Source organism: Cavia porcellus, unplaced genomic scaffold (assembly GCF_034190915.1).
Source record: "Cavia porcellus strain 051 isolate PalLab524CR breed Dunkin Hartley unplaced genomic scaffold, mCavPor4.1 scaffold_1, whole genome shotgun sequence".
Lineage (NCBI taxonomy): Eukaryota > Metazoa > Chordata > Mammalia > Rodentia > Caviidae > Cavia > Cavia porcellus.
In genome coordinates this window covers 56,491,004-56,510,456 of record NW_026947484.1, presented here as the reverse complement: position 1 = coordinate 56,510,456, position 19,453 = coordinate 56,491,004, and the positions used below count along the sequence as shown (strand labels likewise).

The following is a 19,453-nucleotide window of genomic DNA, read 5'->3' as shown; positions in this document are numbered from 1 at the left end:
CATTTTGGAGAATAATCTGGTGTGTAACAAAAAGTTGCAAAGGACTCATGTGTTATTGCATCATTCTGTCTACAAGGTTAGGCCGTACTTAAGGAAAAGCCAGTTTCTTTAATTTGGAAGGAATTACATTGGTGCTGTGGTTCCCCAACTGTGGTAGCTGGGATCACACAAGGATCCTTAGAAACATCCAGTTGCCTGGCTGCCGCCCTCAGCCTCTGCATTGAGTTGTGTGTTGACCGAGTTAGGCATTGGTCCTTTTAAAGAGCTCTTTGGCTGTTTCTAATGTGCAATAAAGTTTCGGAACTGTTGGGCTGATAAGTCCTGTCCTATCCTGTAGAACTTCCCCCACCAAGGACGCAGACGTTCAGTAAGGCTGGGCAGGTCCTCCAGATTCCAGGGGACCCACGACCTCTACCTCTGTGCAGGTCCCCTGGCAGGGACTCCTAGGCCTCCATTGCACTCTGAGCTGTTTCCTCTAAAAACACTGTGTTGACACGTTTCACGTCATGAGGAATCAGTATGCTGGTGGCAGAGGAATTTGTGGTGAACTCTGTGGTAAAGCTCACCGAAGGTGGTGCGTGCTCTTAGCGGAAAACTGTAAGCAGATGTTCCCCGTCCTCATCCCGAGCCTTGGCATGATACTGGTTCATCATAGGCACCACTGTCGAGGTCAGGGCTGCGGAGATGCTCGGTTCTGCCTCGAGATGCTCTGTGTCCTTGGAACTGTGAACACAGGGAAGATGAGAAGTAAAAAGCACTCAGGGTGGGTCCTTACCCAGACAACAGGAAAAGTCAATGGTCTGAGGTGACAAACTCGAGGCCATGTGTGCAGAAGTAATAAAGGCTGCATAATGTTTGAATCTGTGTCATTCTAGGGCTCTGGGTTGGGCGCTTCCATTGGATGATCTCTTGTGTGCCTGGGTTGGCATCGTGATTCTCAGTCACGTGGATGGGGAAGTTGAGGAACAGCCTGCAATCGCGGAATTCCAGCCTCTGTCCTCCCTCTTCAGCCCTTGTGCTGGGATTAAAGGCAGAGCCCTGGTTTTTTAAATTATGTACTATCATGTTATCTACTTCTTATTTCTGTGACAAAAATGAGATGAATGAAAAATGACTTTTTCCACTTCGTAGTCATTTGATGAGCTGTACTAACCACTAAAACTGCATGATTTATCAGTAAGTAATAGTAAGATTTCCTTATGAGGCTGCTTCTAAGTAAAAGGTTCTTAATTTGTGGAGGGCCTTAGATAAAATTTGAGACTGTATCTGTATTTAAAATAGTAACATGAAGGGACCGGGGGTTTAGCTCAGCCGTGTAAGTGCCTGCCTGGAAAGCACAAGGTCATGAGTTCAATTCCCAGTACCAAAAAAACCACCCAAAAAACCTAATATGAACTATTTTTCTGAAATTAGTTTTGGAGATATATCTATGTAAACATTTATCGTATATATTGCATTTTCAACTTCTGGTCCCCTGTCAAGAAACTGATTTTTAAATATCATAAGTAAAACTATTAGATGATTTTAAAATGAAGGGAAAGTCCTATAAGTGTGTATCTACTATATTGTATAGAATAATAACATATCTATATTTACTTTTTCCCTTTCATTTGGACTTTAAATCTCCTGTCACGTTCACATGGAATAGGTTGATTTTGCTCCTGACAAGCAGGATCCTGAGTGCATCTAAAACCTTTGTCGTTCTGTCTGTAGCTCTCAGTTGCGGTGTCTGAAGCTAAAGAGAGATGGAGGAGCGAGCTGGAAAACGCTAGGAAGAATGCTGCGCCCAGGCCAGAGCTGGAAGAGAAGATCCGCGCTCTGCAGAAGGAGCTGGAGCTGAAGAGCGAGGAGCTCCCCATGGCGGTCAGAGCCGAGCTGGCCAAGGCGCGGAGTGAGTGGAACAAAGAGAAGCAGGAAGAAATCCACAGACTGCAGGAGCAAAACGAGCAGGATTACCGGCAGTTTTTAGACGATCATCGAAATAAAATTAACGAGGTGCTTGCGGCAGCCAAAGAAGACTTTTTGAGACAAAAAGCAGAACTGCTTTTGCAGAAGGAGACCGAGTTACAAGCCTGTCTAGACCAGAGCCGGAGGGAATGGGCCATGCAGGAAGCCGGGCGTCTCCAACTCGAAATCCATCAGTACGAGGAGGACATCCTGATGGCCCTTAGCCTCCTCCTAGGGGACACTCCGGAGGAGGACGCGGATGGTTCCGAGGACAAGCAGCTTTTGGAAATCATGCTGGCTTGCTCTTCCAAGTGGGCGTCTACGCAGTATTTTAAGAAACTAAAAGCCTGCATAAGGAAAGCCCTGCAAGGCATGCTTAGCTTACATGCAGGAGATGCCGGGCCAGAATGGGAAAAGGTACGTTCCCACAAGCGAGTGGAAAGAGCTATCCAACAGCCTCAGGATGATTGTCAGAGTTGCCATGGTATTTTTTTCCTTTTTTCATGTTTACAGTTCAATGGTTGTAAGACTTGGTATTTTTACCAGTGGTTTAAAAAAATATTTTGTAGTAGGATTGCATGTTTTCTTGCCAAAGAAACTTTACTGGTTCAAATATGAGAGAGCTTTTAGCCTCTAGCTGTCTTTTTTTAAAAACAATAAGAGCCTTATTTTTGTCTTCTGGGCCCAACCACTTCAAGAAATATAGCATGTTAAATTAGAGGTTCTTAAAATCTTCTGAAGAGCTTGGAAACCTGTGCTTGCCCTCAGTGAACTTACAGTTTATTTAGGCAAAAAATGCCAAACAAGCACAAAAAAGTATTGGTGCAGAAACCGTCAAATGAGAGGTCTGGTTCACTCATGCAAAACCTTCAGGTCTGGCCTCACTGGTGCAGTATAAATGTGCGTGTACTGCTTTAGTTGTGTAAGTACTTTCTGAGACCAGCATTTAGCTCGTGTGGAAGGTGTGGTAAAGCCAAAGTCCAGCTTCTGTGTGATTAAAGAATTAGGTATGCAGGAAAGGTCCAGAATGATGATCTGGGTCTTGTAATAGCCAGTTTCAACATTTGGACTTAGTGATGGAAAAAATGCCAATCTTATGAGGATTGTCTGAGAGAAGAGTGGAGATAAGAGTTAAAGTCTGTCAAAATATCATGATTCAAGGCCAGAACGGAGCGTTTGTTATTAGTACCTACAGGAAAGAGTTAGCAACTAGGAAAGAAATCTGAGTTCCAGCACTTGGTGATGATGACTTATTACTTTGGGCAAACATATATTAAGTTGTCCATCTGAAAGAGAATTCAAGTCCCTGCTGAATTCCTTAGTGGGGTAGGATACCTGAAACAGTGTGGGCTTTCTGCATCCTGCATGGGAAACCGCATAGAATTTTAGGCCAGAGGAGTCTGAAAGATCGTTCTTCCTGGGGGTTGCTTTCATCCTTGAATTCGCAAAGACGATGCCAAGGAGCTAAGATGGCAGCCTGCGAGCAGTGCTTGGTAGTTTATTGAGTGTCTTTGGAGAAAATAGATGGCAAAAACAAGGAAAATTCTGGAGCAGGGTTCAGACAAAAGTAGAGAGAAAATTACTTATAATACTTTCAAATTTGCCGTCCTACAAAGATAGTTTCTGCTTTAAACTACAGCATCAGCACATTTCTCCTACTGTTCATATCCACCCTGCCACGCTGGAAATGTTCTGGGCTTTCAGAATGTTCTGAACTTCATATGAAATCAACCCTGGAGTCTTTTTTTTTTTTTTTTTTTAAACAGGGCTGTGTAAACAGTATAAGATCATCTATGTGACTTAACATGACTTATAAGTCTGCGGAGACAGACTCATATAATCTGGCTAAGAATATAGACTTTTACAGCTTTGGTTGGGTGGGTTGGATTCTGTTCTGAGAAAAGGGATGACTGAAATGCCTACTCTGGCATCTGTCATAGAAGTCACATTTGACCTCCTGCCTCTTCTGAGCTAACGCAGGAGTCAAGGTAAAGCAATGATTATGAATTTGCAATTGACCCGGCATAATGTGAGGAATAGATTTATAATGTATTAAAATTGTAGTATTTAAATTGTTCATAGAAGTGAAAAGAGTAAACATTATGTGTCTAAAGTCCTCATTAAAATGAATAAAAGAATCAAAAGTTTTCTAAGATGGAGAGAATACAGCGAATGAAAAATGTAGTTTCTAAGAAATAATGTCTTTTCAAAACACTTTAACATGATAGTTGACAGTGAGTAAAAAAAATATCAACTGGAACAGAATTTTGGGGCAAATTGAAGGATGCATATTCTATCTCCTCTAACTGAAGATCAGGTTAAATCTAAGGATGAAAGATTGCTTTCCTACCTTTTAAAATTTTATTTATTTATTTGCTTATTTATTTGGGTCATCTTGGCTTTTCTGCTGATTCTGAGTGGAAACCAGAGATGCTGACTGCCTCTGGGGTGAGCTTGGGTTACTCCTTTGCACCTTTAGCTCTCAGCCTTCAGGGTGTATAATAAACCTTCCCTCCCGTATTTCCCGAGCAGCCCTTCTGCCATCGCTGTAGAGAGGCTCTCCAATCCCCCTGTAAGTGCATTTCTTACCCTCAGGACCAGGGCTTTTGCAGTCTAATACACAGTGTCACTGATTTATCAATAGCATGTGCTCCATTGTCCAAAATGAGGATATTGCCTTAAAATCAGTGAGCTTTGTAAGGAAGTTGTATCACCTGTCATACAGCACGTTCCCTGCACGTGTTGCTGAGGGAAGGGCCGCCAAAGATGTTCAGTTTAGCTGAGCCTCAGGGTTCCGTCTTCCACTGGGAACACAGCCGGCCTTTCCTCCCCAAAGACTCATGTGCACAAGCATTTAGGAGCACGTAAGTAACCTGTCAATTAAAAGTTGCTTTGTTGTTTTCAACTTGGAGGAGGTGTTACCCTTGCAAATGAATTTGACCCTGATGCAACAAAACTGTTCTGGATTTGCAAGAAGAATTTTGATTTCCTGCAGTTCAGTCACATAAACCATCCCAATGGTCACAAATTCGTGTGTGAAGGTACAAACTGTTCCCTTAAGCATACTGATTGGCTCTGTGGTCATTGGAGCCAGTCCTTTGCACGGTGACAGGAGCAGAGTCCTTTTTGTGTTTTTCCTCTGAATATGCTAAATAGACATGTGTGTGGTGATTTTCATGAGGTATTAATGATGAAGGTGATGTATTTCAGAGGAGCACGGCCCAGCCTTCCATAGGCCCTGCCAGCAGAGGAGACCCCGGGGTCCCAGCGCCTCAGCCCAGACCCCCTGCAGGACCCGATGCCCAGCCCTCAGCGTTGCTGGAAGCAGCCCCAGGAGCTGGTAATTGGATTTCATTTCCATCAGGTTTGATAGCGTCCACAGTCACCACCACAGAGGCTGGCTTTGGGGACTCGAGGACATGAAATTTTATCTGACTGGACTGTTCCGCTTGTGGGATGCCTTTTGCACTTAGACACAGGGCTGATTGACTTCTGCCTTTGTGTGGATTTCTCTCCTTGCACAAGGATTCTTACTGCAAGGAGAATGATGAGAGTTTCCATGGAGGAGTCACACTTTTGTTCCCTCCTGTTGGGAAACCAGGGTTTTGCATAAAAGAACTGCCAGGTAGTGGAGATACTCTCATTCAGATTTCTGATGTGAATTTCAATCCTCGTTTTTTGTTTCTCCTTTTGTTTGTGTTTTGCAATTCTGGGGATTGGGCCTAGGGTTTCTACACTGAGCTAACTCCCCAGGCTTTTTATTTTTTTGAGGCAGGGTCCCTCTTGAGTCACTAAATGGCCCAGGCGAGGCTAGAATTTGTGATCCTGCTGCCTCAGCCTCCCAGAGTGCTAGGATTACAGGGGTGCGCCACCATGCCTGGGTTTCAATCCTTGTTCAGTGCAATTCTTTCTTAAGTGTATTAGATGTTTTCCTAGTTTAGTGTGGAGTTTATTTTTTCAGGGCAGGGGTAGTGCTTTTTAATTTCTTTCCCAACACGCGGCATGTGAACGGTAAGTCCTGTGTATTCTCAAACAACATCTGAAGAATTCATACTTTGACTTTTTTTTAGTGGCTTAAACTGGTCATGATGGGAAAATAAGGTCATGCTCGGACCCCAGCCGCTTGTGTTCAGAGCGCTGTTACTGAGCAGCGAGGGACTTGTCCTGCCTGGTCCCTGGGGTTTCTGAGCTCGGAAATGGCACGTCCTTTGCGTGTCTCAGCCTTTTTTCAGCCATTGGCTCTCTGTAGCCTGCTCGTGCCTTGAACACACTAACACACGTGTGCACTGTCCTTTACTGCTTCTTGTTTGCTGTTTCCATTGCAACCTGGAGAAGAACTAACAGTGGCCAGGGCAGATCACATGTCCTATATCTCCCTTCCTCTGCACACGTTTCTGATTCAGCAGTGTCTGATCAGCTCGGCTCCTCTGCCTGTGCTGATGGTCAGCTGATAGCTGAAATTTTTCCCACCGATTCCAGATCACTTTTCCTTATTTCCAATTCAAATAGGAATATCTTATTGCCAGTTAGTTGGGTAGTAATTCTACATTACTTTGTATCTTTCGTCTGACTTTATATTTTATATCAGAAACGGAATAGCATGTACGCACGCACCATACACGTTTTTTTTAAATTTTCTTTCTTTCTTTTTTTTTTTGAGACAGGTTCTTGCTTTGTAGTGCAAGCTGCAGGCTGGCCTTGAACTCACTGTGCAGTGCAGGCTGGCCTTGAACTTGCAGCGGTCCTCCCAAGGATCGCCGATGTGTAACACCATCCCTGGCTGAGAAATATGTCTTCATATGTGACATAGAAACAAATTTTAAGTTACTTTCTAAGGAAGTCCTAGGAGTGAAATTTTGTCCTATAAAAGAAATTGGTTTGGGGTAAAGACAAATCATAACTATTAAAGATTTTGTCTTTGGTTTTCTTTTTCAATCTTTTTTCATTAAAACAAACACTAATAAATTCATGAGCAAGAACTGAATCTAAAGTATATACTAAAAGATAAAGCCCTGCCAGGCACAGTGGTGGCACACACCAAATAATCCCCGCACTTGGAGGCTGAGGCAGGTGGATTGCAAGAACCTGGGCAATTTAGCACCTTAATGAGAACTTGGCTCAAAATAATAAACGGAAAAAAGACTGAGGGAGAGCCCTGCTAAAGGCCTAGGGTTTAATTCTCTGGTACAAAAAAAAAAGTCCTTTAAGATCTTACCACTAGGGAGCACTACCATCAACGGTATGGTATGTTAACTATGGAATACTGGACACTTGCACAAAGTGTAATGCACTGGTGGGTGGTGAAGCCTAAGGACTAGGAATTCACCACCCGCTTCAGCGGCAGCTTGGCCCCAAGGCTGCTGGTCTGCAGTTCCATGCCCACCACATCACCCAACCCGAGGGAACAGATATTGTTGATTGTTTAAAAATTAGTTTTCAAAAAAAAAAAATTAGCTTTCTAATCTTTTGATCAAATATATATATAGCTTTAAATCATTGCTTTATTTTTTGTCTAAACATAAAAAATGATTTTGTGCTCATTCTATTCTGTACGTTGCTTTTTTCCTCTGCGTACCCTGATGTTACTAGGGTTTGTCCATGCAGACGCACTGATCTCTGGTTCATTCATTTTCTGTACTGCGTAGAGGTTTCTCTTATGACTATACTTTTGGGTTCTCTTGCCAATGAACAATTGCTTGGTTTCCAAGCTTACACCAGTATCTCAAGAAATATAGTATCAGTCTGTGGTACCTGGATGATTTGCATTTATCTAAGATACCTTTTATTTTTTTTTTTAATGTTTGAAATTCTGTGTTACTACTGGTGTCCATAGCTGTCATTTATCATGTGTTTTCTGTGTGCTGGCACAACACCCAATTATTCTTATATACTTGTATCTCCTAACAGTTTAAAAACATGATTATTTAAAATTTGGAGATAAGCCAGGCACAGTGGCGCAAGCTTGAGACCAGCCTGGGATGCAAAGCTCAAAGCCAGCCTGCACTGCACAGTGAAACCCTGTCTCAAAAAGACAAAATAAAATGGGATTTGGAGATAATTTCAAACTTACAGGAAAGTGACAAAAATAAAATAGTTGCCCAGAACGCTCATATGCCCTTTGGCTATATCGTATATAACATTTTACCTCATTTTGTGCTCTTCAGTGTATGTGTGTATATATTAATTTCCATTTTTTCCACCTCAGCCATTTGAGGATAAGATAGATACACTGTGACCTTTTATGAATAGGAACATTTCCTCGCATAGCCTGAGTGTTGTAAATTGGACACTAGATCAAAGCACCCACACGTGCTGTTGTTTGTGCTGCAGTGCTGTTGTTCGACCCAGTGACGTCTTGCACCACGTTTTCCCCTCCAGTGCGAGGACCTGTCTGGGACCCGGAATTACATTCACCGGTCCGTCTCTTCGTCTCCCTTTCCTCAGCCTCTCGGTCTAACAGCTCATTGCATCACCCTTGTTTGCCTGAACCTTTCTTGTTCTGGGTTCTTTTACGTTTCTTCATGACTGGTTCAGACTGCGCGTTCCCGACTGGCACCCTGCGTGGGCGACAGGTTTTCACATTCAGGAGTGGGTGAGTTTAATTTGGATCGTCTGGTCCCACATTGCTTCATTTCTTCATCACATCATTGTTGGGCTTTTTTCTCCTTTTCAACCAATGAGCACCCTGTGAAGAGACACAACAAGACCATGTAAATACCCTCATTAAGCTCTCAGATTTGGCCATCATTGGTGGTTCTTAGCAAATCTAGTCTTTACCACGGTGCTTAAAGAGTGACCATCTTTCCAGCTGCAGACTTGCATCTGCTTTTTGCCACTGCCTGTGGTTGTAATGAAAAACCTGTCATTTCCCGTCATTTGCCTGTGTGTGTCCTTATCTCTTTGTGCCCTTCTGTCCATCCACCAACCTCCTTACCAACCACCCTGCAAGCTTTTTGGTTTGACTTACAAATTCCTCTTTACCCAGCACTGTGTAAGTCGGGTCAGATGGTCTGAGATTCAGCTAGTGGGACCCCTTCGGACTGACACTGTGTCCTCGTGACATGCCTGTGCTTCTGAGTACTCACTTGCTTTTTGGCACAACAGGGTAGTTCAGGCTCGTTACTTTGTCCAACAGGGAGGCAGCCCTTTCTCGAAGGTTCTTTCCAGTGGGGAGTGGGGTCAGTACTAACATCTGAGCACTGGGTTTCACGGCAGGTGGTACTGTCCAGTTCTGCCTATTTAAGGACAAGCCTCAGAGAGGAGAAGTAATTTGCTTGGAGTCCACAGCCAGTTGGGAGTGAACAGGATTTAAGCCAGGCCTCTGTCCAAAGCATCAGACTCTGAGATACACCGTAGCTTTTTGTCTTGAGTCACCTCACCTTGTTCTATCTCTTCCCTTCCTTTTTCCTTTCTTTTCTCTCAGTCTACAATGACGAAGTTTCATCATTTAATTTTTGCAGATAAGAAAGAGGTCCCTGAAATTAAGGATCTGTGCTGTGGACAGTGCTCCCAAGAACTTGAAAAGTCAAAGCAAGAATGCCAAGACTTGAAACGGAAACTGGAGAGGAGCTGCAGGCATCTTCAGCATTTGGAGAGGAAGCACAAAGCCGTGGTGGAAAAGATTGGAGGTCAGCATCGAAAGGCCATGCCGCCACCAGGATAAAGCGCTTTGATCTTTGTTGGAATATTCCAACATGACGGTTCTGTTGATGTGCACCCCAATTCTCTTTGGGGGGCGCATCTCCTTTTTACTAACCACGTTGTTAGTAGATCAGATGGGGACAGCGTCACTTCCCCGAATGCGTCCATTGCTTTCTTCCTTCCCTGCCGAGGGTCCCTGGGCCTCAGGCCGAGTGCTCGGCTCTGCAGGGCCGCCTGCTCCATGGCTGGCCGGCTGGGCCCTGGCCAGGGAGAGGGCGCTGCACCCGGGAGAAAGGCAGGAGCAGAGGCAAGTAGGGCCGGGCTGGCGTCACAGCACTGCCAGGCTGCATTGGAAGGGGCGCCCTCCCTCCTCACCCCGCCCCTGGTCCGAGGTCCTCTCATCTCCCGGGTTTCAGGTTCCTGCTCTGGCCGTGCTTTCCTTTCCCTGTCCTGTCCTGTACTTTCCCGCCCTGCGCTCTTTGGCTACTCTGCTCCCCACGGCAAAGCCCTCCTCGTCCGTGACCTTTGGCTGGCTGCCCGCTGCTCTGTGCAGACTTCCCAGAGACAAGGGTCTGTCCTGTCCCAGCCACCCTCACGGGGATGGAGCCCACCAGTACCAGTCTCTGAATGCAGAGCAACCCTGAGTGTGTTGTCCACAGAGAGCAGGCGGGTGGGTTCACTTGCTTTCTGCATTCCCTTCCTCTCGCCTGGACAGTGGGAGTCACTCCTGAGCTGTCCACCTGTCATTCATAGGGCAGCTGAGTTGTGACCCATCCTTGTTAAAAGCTCTTCATCACTGACTACCAACACTGAAGTGTCACATGATCCATAATGCTCTGCCGCCAAGCTACGTCCGCTCTGAGTCTCACTAAGTTACCCAAGTGAAACTCATATTTGGTGATCCTCCTGCCTCAGCCTCCCTCCGTGCTGGGATTATAGGTGTGCGCAGCCACTCCTGGCTTCTCCAGCCCTCTTCCTCTCACAGTAAAGCCGTGGCATAGTCTAAGCATCGGTCACAGTGCTGTCATTGTCTCTGGGCTCTGAGTTCCTTGTCCTTTCTGTTGATCAGCACTCTAATCTCATTGCCAGGCAGACCCCGCCTGGCCTCTCACTAGGCGCCGAATCCCTGGCCAGGGCCTCCCGAGCCGCGGTCCTCGTAGCACCCGTGCTGTCTCTCATCACCATCTCTGTGATTGTTGACTGCCTCACTCCCCGTGTGGGTGAGACTCCATGTGCCAGGAGTCAAGCCCTGTCCACGTGCTTGGGATGGCGCCCCAGTGCCCAGCATCAAGTACAGCCTTGGTCAGTGTCACCTGAGCAGTTGCCCCTGCCCCCTGCTGCCACCAGAGATAGCCAGGCAGGCCTTTCACCACATGGAGACAAACATTTAACAGCGCTGCTTCTCTGTGACCCTTGGTTCTCCGAGGCCAGCGGAGCCAGTGAGGCCTTTGTGTAGGTGCAGATAAAGTACAGCTCTTTAAGATGCGCTGAACAATTTAGTGGCAGTAGCAGTTGGGTAAGATTATTTTTCATAAGCAAATACTGTTTGGCCTTGCACACTGTGACCGTTAGTTATTTCTCATAGTGATGTGTGAAGCAGACAGTTTCTGTAGCTCAGGGACTGTGAAGTAATCCCCAAAAGTCATCGCTTCCCTCAAAACATGGGCTGATAAGGAGCGGTGACTGGACCATGGTCACAGGGCCCAGGCGCCTCAGGGCCAGCCCGCGAGTGTGTGGAGGTGGGTGGGTGGGCACGGGCTTGCCGGTTGACCTGCCTCTACCGCCCTCCTGCTGTCACGGTCTCTGAGGCTTCTAGCACTGGGGCTGAAACCCAGCCCACAGAGTCTCAGCGATGGGCCCAGCTGCTCAGAGGCCGGGCCCCAGTTAAACCATGTCTCTCTGACCCTAGAATTCAGGCTCGTTTGGTTTCACACCACACAGACTTACTGGTCTCCTCATCTTTTGCAAAGCTCAGAGAATAGGAAATCTGACATTATTTCCAGAAGTGGCCCGTACTTCAGGTGAAGTTTATTGTCACTATTCAGTGCCCACATAGATGGGCACTGACTGTAGACACGGGGACATGGGGTGGCCTCAGACCCGGGTGGGAACCGCTTCCCTGTCAGGGTGTAACCCAAGGGAAGGGGGCCATGGAGGACAGATTTTCAGTGCTGACACAGACCAGGGAGTGGTCGGACCAGGGCTGTCGGGGACGGATGGCAGGACAGCAGCTGGGAACAAGGCTGCAGACATGCGTGTTGGGGACACAGCGGGAGGGAGGGTGGGGAGGAACTGATGCACTGGAAACTTTCTTTTGTAGAAGAGAATACTAAAGTTGTTGAAGAATTAATAGAAGAAAACAATGACATTAAGAATAAATTGGAAGAGCTGCGAACGTTGTGCAAAGTGCCACCAAGGTAGATGTTTGCTATTTTAGAACCATCTTATTTCTAAGTAGCATTACATTTTCAGACCCTTATTATTTTTTATGTAGCAAAAACTATAAAAGAGAAAAAGGAAACCCCAGACCCTACCCTTAGAAGATACTCCAGGTTATGTCCTTGATTTGTATCATTTAAGCCACTTTCTGTACACATACCATGTGCACAGCATGTTTTTAAAATTTGGATTATGATAACCCTTCATTAATATGATCAGGAAAGCATTTGTCCTAGTTTTTTGTGTTTTCCTACTGTATGCTTTTCAATAGCTTTAGACATTTTCATTACGCGGCTGATCCTTTTCTTTATCCCCTTTCTATCCTTTCTTTCGCAGTATTGGGAATCAAATCCAGGGCCTTTGTGTTGAGCTACATCCTCCGCTCTTTCCTTTTTATGTTGACTCAGGTCCTCCCCAAGTTGCTCAGCTGCCTGGCTGGGCTTGCACTTGCATCCTCCCAGGTCGGCCTCCCGGAGTGCTGGGGTGACAGGCGTGCACCACCACGCCTGGCGACTGTTCCTTATCTAAGCCAGCACCGCGCTGCACTGACTCCCCTTCCCTTCTGTGCAGTGGGCGTCCTGGAGTGTGAGCCCTTAGCGCCTCTCATGGCTCGCGTAGGGACATGGAGTCCGTGTCTGTTTCTCAGGCGGAGCTGTGCGCTCAGCGTATGTCTGCCACCTCTGCTTTGTCTCAGGTCACAGTCAGAGGGGGCCGCGGAAAGCGCTTGTCGGCCCAGCAACCAGCAGGCCTTGGAAGAGCTCCGTGGGCAGTACATTAAAGCTGTCAAGAAGATTAAGCGTAAGTTTCTGAAGACATTCCTGGGGTTTAGGAAGGGATTGGGCCATTTTATTGCTGTGAAACATAAACTGGGAATTTCCCCCAAAATTACCTTTAATACCATGAATACCATTTTCAGAGTTTGTACTCATGGGTCGTTTGGCCCAAATACTGTCCTTTGGAAGAGGCATGAAAATAGAATTACTTTTATGTTGCTGCCTATCCCATTTTTGTTGTTTAAACATTTCTATAAACTTCAAATTTAATAATCTTACAATCTGAATAAGTTGTGGTGAGGAAAATGGCAAGTGAGTTTTAAATTAGTGATTATTACTTTCTAGTATAAACTCTTAGGGCCTTGGGCAGTGAATGTAGTTGGGAATCTGTTATTTCTCATTTTTATTTCAAATAGCTGTAAATTTGTTTGCCAAGTCTTGGTCGGCATCTTGTCTATGTTTCCTCAATATAGAATACGTCCTCCTTTCTCATTCCCAGATTGCCCAAAGTGCATGTATGTCACAACATACCAACTTGTGTTTGCACAGGAAAATGTGTGTTTGCCTCCTAAAATTGTATTCACTTTTTTAAAGAACAAGAACAGATCTCAGATTCCAAATATAGTGAGTGGATGTCAGAACTGTTCTGAAAAAGCTCCTTCAGTATCACGTAGGAGGACTCGCATCTCAGTTCTGGCTGGTGCTGACCCAGGGTGCATTCTGCAGACAGAGCAGTTTCTGAAGCTATAAACGTTTCTTCTAATTGTGTGTGTGTGTGTGTCTGTCTGTCTGTCTGTCTGTCTGTCTGTCGAGATGCCTGGAGGTTGTATGTCGACCCTTCACTTTCCAACTCAATGAAAAAATCACCTCATTACTATTTCTGCGTAGACCATCTTATTTTCAGATGCTTGCTGGCATTAATGGAGCCATCCCTATGTGAATCAGCCTCACTTATAAGCACGGGGACAGTCCAGATGGGGGGTGTTGTCCTGGGCCTAATAACAGCAGTTTGCCCTAACTAATCCTAGGCCCAGTCAGAGCCTCCTCGAGGTAACAGTGAGAAGAGAGTTTAATAGCCATGAGCAGTGACTTCGGGTACATTCCAGGAGAAAGCTGACCGCCGGCACCCTTCTGGCAGTGGCCTTCTGTTGCTCATGGCTTCTTCTCTCTCATGGGCTGTGACACTGTGTTTATTTAGCTACTTAGGCATGAAATAACAAAGGAGTGTGGACCTTCGGGTGGAAGAGAAAAACCAGAACCCAGCTCCTCCTCCTACCGCCTGCTGCCGCGTCCCAGTGTCTGCTTTCCTCTCCCTTTCCTGCCCATCCCATGGGCCTCACGTCCGGTTGCAATGTTGGTGTTTCTGTGACGCATATTTATGTCATTTCCTTGTTCACATGTTTTTGGAATGTGATGAAGTCCACCACGCTCCCTTCCCATGTGTGGCTGTTGTCCATTCAGAAGGACCATCAGGTCGCTTCCCTTGGGTCCTTCCGAGAAGGTGGACCGGGGTGGTCCAGGTGTCCCACAACGGTTAAACTCCCCCTCCAGCCAGTTCCTCTCGCAGGACGTTGGTCTGCGGTCTGTCCCCTCGCCCCGCCACAGTGCTCACGCTGCGACTCTCCCTGTTCAGGTGACATGCTGCGATACATCCAGGAGAGCAAGCAGAGGGCCGCAGAGATGGTCAAGGAAGAGGTGCTGCGGGAGCGCCAGGAGACGGCCCGCAGGATGCGCAAGTACTACCTGATCTGCCTGCAGCAGATCCTGCAGGACGATGGAAAGGGCGAAGGGTAAGCCCGGCCCGACGGACAGCTGGGAACAGCGCCATGTCATTCCCTGAGCATTTCCCGCAGCCCCGGAATGAGCCCTTCCCCACCCACCTCTGGGGATCCAGAGAGGCTTAGGGTTGACACTGCCCAACTGTTGGCAGAGCGGAGGGGAAGACAAATCCTAGAGCTTAGGAAACGTCATCTCTTCGCATAAACTGTTTTAGTTTTGTGCTCTGGAATTCCCCACAGGGCCGAGAAAAAGATCATGCACACTGCTAGCAAACTGGCCACCATGGCGAAGTTGTTGGAAACGCCAACTTCTCACCGGCTCCAGGGCAAAGCCACACAGCCAGGTGCGTGCGGATGGGTCACCTGGGTGGCTTTTCTGTCTCCTCTGTGTGTGTGGTTAGTGTTTCTCGTATGAAAAAGGGTGGAAGGGTAAGGAATGGGAGCCAGCTTATGAAGTGGTGTGTGTGGGTTCACCTGACCCGGAAATTTACACAGAGGAGCAGAGCGTCTCCAGCTGAGTAGGTGAACGGAGCATCCCCACCGCTGCCTGGTGTTGCTTCTGACCCTTGCTAGGCCAGAAAAGCTGTTAAGCAACAAGCAAAGAATGAAAAAAATAAAAAACCATAACTGAGTTTTAAATGGTGATAATCAAAATATATTAGATGCATCTATGGGAATACCACACTGAAACTCAGTATTTGCAGATAAAAGAGGCACTAATAAAACACATATTTAAAAAGAAGGGAGAAAAGTTTGTAATGAGTATACCAGAAGCTGTGAGAAATTCCTGGGAGAAAGAAGATGGTGTAAGATTGAAGATGGGAAACTTCAGGTCCGCTGCCAGGCGATGACAACCACACGTAGGCGAAATACCAAGACTGTGCCCTGTGAAGCCGCTGCGCTCTGGGCTCTGCGGTTACCTCCGGGGTAATTAGTTGCTGTTGTGGAGCAGCGACAACCAGGTGGTCTCCCTCCCTCTTTTTCTCCCATTCCGCTGGACCGCAGCCACAGAAGCGTGGGTCAAGGAGCAGGCAGAGTTTCCAGAGGCCAGAAAGAAGGGGACCCAGGTGCCCAGGCCGCCAGCTGCTAGCTTTTACCAGGATTAAACTCATGACCTCGCAGGTGCCTGTGCTGCTGAGTGACACCCCTACCCAGCTGCTAGCTCTTCATGACCTGCAGCTCATGCTCCTTCACTCCCTAATGCCTGGCGTAAGAGGACAGACGCATTATTCACAGCATCTCAAAGACAAGCATTCAACCAAGAATCACACAGATGGATGGAAAGCTACCACTCTGAGAAAGCATCAAGCTAACAGTGAAGCAAAACCAATACAATGTGTACCTACCTACAGCAGTAGTGTTTATGGATCAAATGAGGGGGCCTGAGAATATAGAGGGTAGTGTCCTTAGAGAAGAGGCAGAGGAGGCATCGCAGAAACTGAGATTGTTATTTTCAGGGAGATAATGTAGATACTGAAAGCACTAGCCCTTCCTGGAAAAGTACAGATTTATGTCTACGTGTTGTAATTTAAAGACGACTAACAAAGAAATAGGGAACATATAACTTTCAAATTAATAGAGGAAAACTTTGGAAAAAAATTTCAATCTAACAAAATCAGGAAAGAGGGAGAAAAAGCTAGAAAACCTGGATAACTGGAAAAGAATAGCATCAACAGTCAAATAAATATGACCAGGTTAAATTGACATGAAAGCCCACAGCTTGCCCGGGGTGGCATACGTGACTATAATCCCAGCACTCAAAAGGCTGAGGCAGGTGGGTCATAAGTTCAAGACCAGCCCGGGAAACTTAGACACTTAGTGTGAACCTATCTCAAACTTAAAAAAAATCTGGAGCTGTAGCTCAGTGCAAGGGCCCAGGGTTCAGTCCCTACTAGTGTCCCCCTGCCCCACCGGAAACAAAAACTACAACTTTCAAATAGGAATTTACCTTTTTTATAAGAATTTCTAAAATGCAAAATAAAAGGAAGATGAGTGGTATACCAAGCAAACACAATGCTGACATTAGATAAATTATAAAGAGAAGTTCAGTGTTGAGATAAATTAGCATTAAGATGGATTGATGATAGTTCATAGTAATAACGGAACACTCGTAAGAAAGTACAACTTCTCTTTCTGTGTATAACATAGTTTAGAAAGTATGAGCTGATAGAAATACATGGAAAATGAAAAAAAAAAACAAAACCACACAATACACACCGTCACCCTAGGAGATATAAAACGAATCTGTCAGGATGGAGTTTTTGAATTTCTAGAAAATTTGAAACAGCGATGATTCAGAAATCCATGAAACATTCCTCATATAATTTTACTGAAATTTTATTTTTATGCCTCAAATGATTTTCTAAATCTGGCATAATGGTGCAAATAATGTCCTGATACAGCCAACTCTTTCCACGGATGCTAGAGATCAAGACACAGTGTTGTGAGGTTTGCCTTTTCTGGTTTTATGCCGTGTGGCTGTTGTGTTTCTGATCTGATTTGGGATCCCAGCCAAGAAAATCAGAATGCAGTTAGCTTTTACAGAGGTGTGTGTGCACGCATATCCATGTGTGTGTGTGTCTTGGGTTGTTGGGTTGCTTCTAGAAAACTTTCTCTGTGGCAAACTCCATCTCTGACCTCAGAATCAGCAAAAACGTTGCAGCTGGCTCTGAAACCCTGTAGCAGCTACTGCAGAAGGGATGGCTTGGGTGGATGACAGTAACAATATATCAGATTCCAGCAACAAAATTACTGAGCTTTATTCCCTTGATGGTATGAAAGAGTACTTTTTACAGTTCTGGCACTGATGCATTTTCTTCAAGAAGGGTTAAAGTACGTTCGCATTTTTTGAGAAGACTTATAACCATCACTGCATTCTTTTTTACATGTCAGTTTTCTCCTAGTGTGCATTCCCCTGATTTTGTTTTCCTTCATGTGCAGCAGCACTGCCCCTGGCTTCGGAGATGCTGGCTGAAGCTCAAGAATCGACAAATGATGTGGCCCCAAGTGCCCTGAGCTGCCCTGGAAGTGACCAGGAGAACACAGCAGCCGGCCCCCGACAGGCTGTTACCAAGAGAGCTGCCTGTGACTTGCAGAAGCGCTGGGAGGATCCCGAGCACACAGGCCTGAAGCAGGTGGGCTTCAAAGGGTCACCTTCAGACTTCCAGTTTGGGGACAGTCCTTGCAAGCACAAGGACATTTCACCAAAGAGTATTTCTCCCGAGTTCTCGCTGTGCAAAGGTGAAGGAGGCCTGGCTGTACCCGGGAGGAGAGAACTACGCAGCACCCCGGCCTGTGCCCCGTTTCTGCAGCCAGCAGCGCCCGCCCCGCACGGGAGCCTTGGCAGTCAGCCCTGCGCTGGACACAGGCCGGTGCTCACAGAGTCAGGGTGCATGCTCGAGGAGGACGCCACTCGCCAGCCGAGTGGTTCTCGTGTCCAGGAAGTGCCAGTGAAGGATGGCGGGCCCCTGGCGGACTCGCTGGGCTGGCTCTCGGACAGCGCCACGCCGTCCTGTCCTAGTCTCGAGGTGTCATTTTTATGCGATCAGCCCCAAGGCACCCTGGATGTGCCCAGTGAACCCATGAAGTTTGAGCCCTTCTCAGCAGCGAGTGGCTTTTCCACCACAGAGGAAAGTGGTGCAGATGAAGCCAGGCGTCCCCCGCCAGGAAGGCTACACAGGACTCGGGGACCCCCGTCTTCCCCAAGGGCTGCTCCGTGGGGGAAGTCGGGGTTCAGAACTCTGAGCAGTGCACTGCCTTCCCAGACGCTCAGCGCCCACCTGTCCAATCAGCAGGACAGTGGCTTCGACAGCCCATTCGTCCACCCGGACTAAGCATGCACAAGGTGGAGGGAACCACCGTCCGTCCACGGGAAGCTGAAAGAGAAGGCTTCAGACCGGAGAAGCCGTGGGCTCTGCCTGCGTGGAGATGTTTTAATAACAGCTTTTATTACGAGTAAAGTATTCTCATAAAACTCCTCGGGATATTTATGTCGCCTTCATCTTCCAAAGGCCGGATGGCGAATATGTGACCTGCTGTTTTGTGGTGCTTGTATTTGGTTGCTAAACCATCTATTTTTATACTCCTGAGTTGGCTCAGTCTGCTGTGTTATTTAAATAAAATTGCATGTGATCTACACTTGTTGTGAGTTACTTTATATCGTGTGATACAGACGTGTTATCTTGACATCACATTTGAAATTCACCTAGAAAAAGTACAATAGAAGCTTGACTTGCATGTATGACCAGTCAAATCTGATTTTTAAAGTTTGTCGTTTCTAAAGCTATGGGCTTAAAATAGATGCACTTTCCCTGAAAAATATCTACTTAAAATTCTAGCCCTTGTGCTTAAAAGAGGTTTCATAGGCCAAGCATGGTGACGTGTGTTTGCAATCCCAGCCCTAGGAGGCTGAGGCAGGGGGATGGCAGTTGAGTTTAAGACCAGTCTGGACTACATACTGTATTCAAGGATAGCCTGAGGTATGTACACAGTGAGACCCTGTCTCAACCTGTGCCCTGTAGGGATTTTGTTACAAAATGCATAGCTCTGTCCTGGTTTCTTAACTTAAAATATTAGTCTGAACTTTTCCAGTTGATGCTTGAGTTACTTTAAATCGCCTGTGATATCATCCAGAGATTTGAGTCTTTGGGTGACATCATTTTTTTTCTTTCACCTGATAATAACTTTTGCAAATTAAAATCAACCTTTTTATGTAGTAAAAAGTGCGAAATTATTACCTTTTCCATTTGTAGTGCAGAATCTGCTGACTGACTGATGTTATAGTTGAAGTTTGTAATCCTGAGCTAAGGACAGGTTGCAGAAACATGATTACGGCAGTACAGATGTTTCTAGATGAGTTTTTTCAGATTCATCCAG

At 46.3% G+C, this 19,453-nt stretch overlaps 1 protein-coding gene across 8 annotated transcripts in view; it reads left to right on the top strand.

The window, feature by feature from the left end:
• Positions 1–18,715, top strand: part of Cep152 (centrosomal protein 152) — a 76,695-nt gene extending 57,980 nt beyond the window's left edge. For 7 of the 8 annotated variants that reach the window (XM_063248387.1, XM_023565925.2, XM_063248376.1 and 4 more), the window contains 8 exons: positions 1,714–2,364; positions 5,158–5,287; positions 9,408–9,575; positions 11,909–12,005; positions 12,722–12,825; positions 14,434–14,590; positions 14,819–14,922; positions 17,519–18,715. In XM_063248387.1, the coding sequence (XP_063104457.1) occupies positions 1,714–2,364; positions 5,158–5,287; positions 9,408–9,575; positions 11,909–12,005; positions 12,722–12,825; positions 14,434–14,590; positions 14,819–14,922; positions 17,519–18,411 (2,304 nt within the window). In that variant the 3' untranslated portion in view covers positions 18,412–18,715. The remainder of the gene's footprint in view (positions 1–1,713; positions 2,365–5,157; positions 5,288–9,407; positions 9,576–11,908; positions 12,006–12,721; positions 12,826–14,433; positions 14,591–14,818; positions 14,923–17,518) is intronic. The other variant, XM_063248371.1, reaches the window with a different exon arrangement.
• The last annotated feature ends 738 nt before the right edge of the window (positions 18,716–19,453 follow it).